The 5,474-nt window shown below is 36.9% G+C and overlaps 1 protein-coding gene across 1 annotated transcript; it reads left to right on the top strand.

The window, feature by feature from the left end:
• Positions 1–2,473: 2,473 nt before the first annotated feature.
• LOC109021262 (probable CCR4-associated factor 1 homolog 11) lies at positions 2,474–3,653 on the top strand. Its single transcript, XM_019003864.2, has one exon. The coding sequence runs from the start codon at positions 2,752–2,754 to the stop codon at positions 3,592–3,594; it is 843 nt and encodes a 280-aa protein (XP_018859409.2). The 5' UTR covers positions 2,474–2,751; the 3' UTR covers positions 3,595–3,653.
• Positions 3,654–5,474: the final 1,821 nt, after the last annotated feature.

Below are 5,474 nucleotides of genomic sequence, written 5' to 3'. Positions count from 1 at the left end.
TTGTATATGTTCTTTGAGTTCCTCTGTTGAGCACACCAACTTTTTGTAGGTATTTTCTATAATTGTGGAATGACTAGGAAATACTTGTTGACATTCTTTAATGGTGATAGAAGTCTTCGTCCTTCTGTTTTAATGTATAAAGTTGTGAGCTTTATACCACTTTCATTCTTTCATCTCAAGCAGAAAAAAAAATCTCAAAAATTTAACCCAACAATTTGCATATACTTATACTTATGACATAAACTTGAAAGTAGTTGGGTCCTATATACATGGTTGTTGAGTTGTATAATAAATTCAAGCGAGTGAAACTCAAATTCAAAGTGCACACGAATCACTCTTTCATTCTCTTATCAGAAAGAAAATTTGTTGGTTCGATTAGGTCTTAGTTCTCTGTCACATGGCTGAAATGAATATCTAAATCTAACAAGTAATGAAATGAAAAACAAATGGAGAAACATTACAGTGAGGTGAGGCTGAAGGTCTGTGTGGCAAGGAAGAGAGGCAAGGCGGTGACTAGCGAGGCAGAGAGGCGAGAGTCCGAGATGAGAGGTAGAGACGAGAGTGGAGCAGAGAGGCGAGGTAGAGAGTGAGACAGAGAGGCAAGGAAGAGAGGCGAGAGTCCGAGACAGAGAGTAGAGGTAGAGAGGCAAAGACGAGAGTGGGGCAAAGAGGCGAGGCAGAGAGTGAGGCAGTCTGCATAGAGGCAAGGAAGAGACGAGAGTGAGGTTTGATTTTAGCCTTTAGGGTTTATTGGCATTATTGCCTTCTGGAAGTCTAAATGGCATCTATTAGACTGTTGGCTTCTGGAGATTTGGAAAGGAAAAGACGTAGTTTCCTATTGGTTTAAATGAGTTATTTATTCTCATAATAATATAATATGTCTAAATTTTTTAGCAAAAATTATTGAAATCCAAAATAAAGTTCGATCGCAAAGCAACTTGATCAGTTAATTTAATGAGAAATGAAATTGGGTTTAGCATTGCACTCGATTTCATTAGTTCCATCCAATCGAATCCAATTCAATTTTTTATTTATTCTATTTTATTCTATTTCTTATTTCTATTTCATTTATATATTATATATAAAATAATATTTATTATATAATAAAAATAAAAATTCCATTACCCTCTTTGATCTATAAGAGAACGTACAAATATTATTTGAATATCTAAAGTTGTAGAAGTGAAGTGCTGCTAGGTGAAGCGGTGAAGTGCTTACACTCTTACTTGAGTAGCATGGGGCACTTGAAATCCCGTGTGAATTAGTAAGGACCGTATTGCCAAAAAACATTTTTTATAACAAAAATACTAATTACATTTGTAATGGCAATTGGAATCATATTAACTTTTTACTTTTATTTTTTTTTATATCTTTATTTGATTTTTTTTTTTTTGTAATTTCCTATTGTAGATTTGAACATACCGTCTGTCACACTATGAGAGCTGGTCATGCTTGAAGTCATTACATTAACCATAAGGAGGGGGATGCCGAAGGCAAGGCATTTAAGAAATAGTGAGAATTATTGACCTCTCTTAATATCTCTCTAAATTTGACATTCTCTTGAATTCTCAAAACTTCTATTGCTCAATCCTCGCAAGGGTAGAGAACCAACTTAGGCCCCATTTAAAAAAAAAAAAAAAAAACTTATCCACTTAGGTCCCGTTTGGTTTAATAAATCATCTTATTTTATTTTATTTCGTCTCATCTCAACATCCAAAATCATTCAAATACAAATACTTTTTAATTTTTAATTTTTAAATTTTAAACTTTTTCATCTAATCATTAGATTCATTACCTAATTATTATAAATTTCATAAACTTAAAAAAAAACACAAAAAAAAAAAAAATCAAAATTTTCAAATTTCAAAATAAAAATTATAATATAAAATTATATTCTAACAATATTTTAACTTTATAATATTTATATTTAACTTTTTTACTCTTATTTCTCAAAACTCTATAAAACATCTTAATTCAAACCATTTCACTTATATTCACAAATTATCTCATTATTTATTAACATATTTATCATCTCATCTCATCTGTATAATCAAACGAGGTCTTAAGCAACACAACAAGAGAGAAACGTTGAGAGCACAAGGTTTTTATTTAAAAATAAATTATTTTGCATTGAAATCAAAATCAAAATCAAAATCAAAGATATAACCTTTTGACCAAATCAATAACAATTTCTCACTGCTACTCTGTATATAAATCAGGAGCCATGTGTTTGTTATTTAATTGGCAATCAGCAGCCATGTTATAGCATCAACAGTATTAAATTTCAAGTGTCATTAAAACGTGCACAAAATAGAAAAACAAAAAGAAAAGGATAAGCCCAAAAATTGAGTAAGGAAAAGGCAACACGGACCGAGTCACTGTGATCGGCAAGTTGCCTCGTTCAAACCTAAAAAGCAAACAAACGCGTTGAATCAAGACTCTTTTTAGTCCGAGTTTCAGAGTCTCAGACCCCACCCCACCCCACGCACACGCTCACTCCCACCACCTCTCAACTTGCACAGAAATCCCTCTCCTTCCTTCCAAGCAACATCCCTTTGTCCGACTCCACGCCCTTTCCATATAAACACCCACTGCCTCCCCCCTCCCGAACTCACCACCGCTGCCCCATACATCGACAAGATAGCAAGAAGAACGTCTTCGTCTTTGTCTTCTTTTTTTCATTCTCTCCGATATCGAACACTAGCTCCATCTATTCTGAAAGCCGCTTGACGGCTGACTGTCGATTTGACTATGGTTTCTGAAGATCCTACTCCGTGTCTGAAACCGATCGTGATCCGGGACGTCTGGGCTTCTAATTTGGACTCCGAATTCGAGCTCATAAGGGACGTTATCGACAGCTACCCTTTTATTTCCATGGATACCGAGTTCCCCGGCATGGTTTTCCGACCCCCGGTGGAACCCACCAAGCCTTACTACCGCCAGCTTCTTCCCGCCGATCATTACCGGCTTTTGAAATCCAACGTTGACGTCTTGAACCTCATTCAGGTGGGCCTCACGCTCTCCGACGCTTCCGGTAACCTTCCTGATCTCGGTGGCGGGAACCGTTTCATCTGGGAGTTTAACTTCAGCGACTTCGATGTGGCCCGAGACGCCCACTCCTCAGACTCGATCGAATTGCTGAGACGGCAGGGGATTGACTTCGATAGGAACAAGGAAGAGGGAATCGACTCCACCCGGTTTGCCGAGTTGATGATGTCGTCGGGACTCGTCTGCAATGATTCGGTGAGTTGGGTAACGTTCCACAGTGCCTACGACTTCGGGTACCTGGTGAAGATCCTCACCCGCCGTAGCCTGCCCAGTGGATTGGAGGAATTCTTGAAAATCTTGAGGGTGTTCTTCGGGCAAAGGGTATATGACGTCAAGTACCTGATGAAGTTCTGTCGGAGCTTGTATGGTGGACTGGACCGGGTCGCTAGAACCCTCGAGGTCGATCGGGCGGTTGGAAAATGCCACCAGGCCGGTTCGGACAGTTTGCTAACGTGGCATGCGTTTCAGAAGATGAGGGATATGTATTTTGTAAATGATGGGCCGGAAAAATATGCCGGTGTGTTGTATGGGATAGAGGTGTTTTAAAAGTTAAAAAGAAGAAAAAAATAATTTTTTTTCGATTAAAAAAAACTTATATTTATATATTTACAGTTTTAGAATATGTAAGTTTTGCACTTTCTTTTAAAAAATAAATAAATAAATAAATAATATATATAAAAAAAATTAATTTTTTAATAGTAGACATTACTCTTTTTAAAAAAAAGTGCTAAAAACTTATATACTTTAAGATTATATCTATTATTACTCGTCTAGAAAAATAAGAATGCAGAGATGATTTTTGTAAAACAATACAACAACTTCCCCACACATCCTTCGTAGAAGGACAGTACTCCCATAATAGGTTCAATAGTTTCAATAACCAAATGACAGAGGTCAATTAGGATCATCCAAAACTTTTTGTTTAGAAATATTACAACCTATTGGTGGTAGAATATTGCAAGCCCTCCACATGAAATTTTTAACACTATTAAAAACATGGGAAGACCATATTCTCATCCAAAATTTTTCACTAGTCTTAACCTTAGAAAGGCCACATGAGTGTTTGATAGATCTTTCATTCTTCAAATGATAGGCACTCTTAACATCAAAACAATCTGAGGAAGTATCATACCATATTTATTCATCTGCTGACAGCAAAGGGCTTAGAAGTAAACTTTGAATTAAATCAGCTTCATCAACAAAGAAAGTTTCCCTAACCAACCTAGAATTCCACTCCGCGGTATGTGGATTAATTAAAATATCAACCGTGACATTATCATCGAGATTCATAATAGGAGTAAGATTGTTCATCTGAGTCGGATTTTTTTTCCTGCCAGGTCCGGAACCCGGATACCCGGATACCGGTTTTGGGTTTCGACTCAGATCAAATCCGGGCCGAAATCCTGATTATAAAACCCGGACCTATATGGTCTGGATGCGGGTGTTTAAAGCGGGTTCCGGATTGTATAGGTCCGGATGCGGGTGTTTAAAGCGGGTTCCGGATTGTTTTCATTCGATTTCGCTCTGTTTTCACACTCTCTCTCAATTTCCTTAGGTCATCGACTCATCGTCGTTCCCTCTCTCTCACTCTCTCTTCTCTTCGAGTTTCTGTTTCTCACTTGTGGCTCCGTCGTCTTCTTCTCTTCTCTCTTTGCTTCGAGTTTCTCACTTATCGGTCGTGGCTCCGTCGTCTTCCTCTCTCTCTCTCTTTCTCTCTCTCGTGCTGAAACCCTACCTCCTGTCACTCTTCCCCTGCCGATCGAATATTTGTTCCTCGTGGCCGTCGTCTTCTACTTGAAAAAAACCAAATTATGTTCTCTGTGTTAGTTCTTGACAAACCGAAGGTTCGTATTTACACTTCCAAATCTTTTTTTTTTTTTTTTTTACAGTGTTTAGATCTGTAAGCATGTGGGATAGGATTAGGTTCTTTTTTGGGTTTGTTTTTAAACGTGGGGTTTTTATTTATTTATTTGGGTCTGTTATATGCTGTTATTTTGCTAAATTTGTTATTTTTTCTGGTCTTGGCTTGATTTCTACGATTGGATTTTTGTTCTCGCTGTTGTTTTTGGGTTTATTTTGATGTGGATGCTTGAATGGAGTAATATTTGTGTAGTATTTTTATGGGTTAGATTTGGATTTGTGAGATCTAGATCGTGGACATAAGTTTTCTTATAACAGATTTGATACTAAATACGTATGTACTTTTATTTAAAATCATGATAACTCTTCCAATCAATAATAGAGCTCTATAGTAGAAATTGGTGATCTTTCAACTGGTCCTAGTAAAAAGGTAGCCTTCTCATACATTTGTTCTACTGCTGATTATATTATTTATCTATAATGGCTTCTCTTTGGTTTGATTGGATGGTGCAACATGTGGATTGGAGAGAAAGTCTGGCTTTGCAACATTTCAAATCTCTCTTCAC

This window comes from Juglans regia, chromosome 14 (genome assembly GCF_001411555.2).
Source record: "Juglans regia cultivar Chandler chromosome 14, Walnut 2.0, whole genome shotgun sequence".
In the NCBI taxonomy this organism is placed as follows: domain Eukaryota; kingdom Viridiplantae; phylum Streptophyta; class Magnoliopsida; order Fagales; family Juglandaceae; genus Juglans; species Juglans regia.
Note: the sequence above shows the minus strand (reverse complement) of the source record. Positions and strands in the feature narration are given on the sequence as shown.

Excerpts from the sequence above, each read along its gene's own strand:
- LOC109021262 (XM_019003864.2), top strand. The coding sequence starts at position 2,752 with ATGGTTTCTGAAGATCCTACTCCGTGTCTGAAACCGATCGTGATCCGG.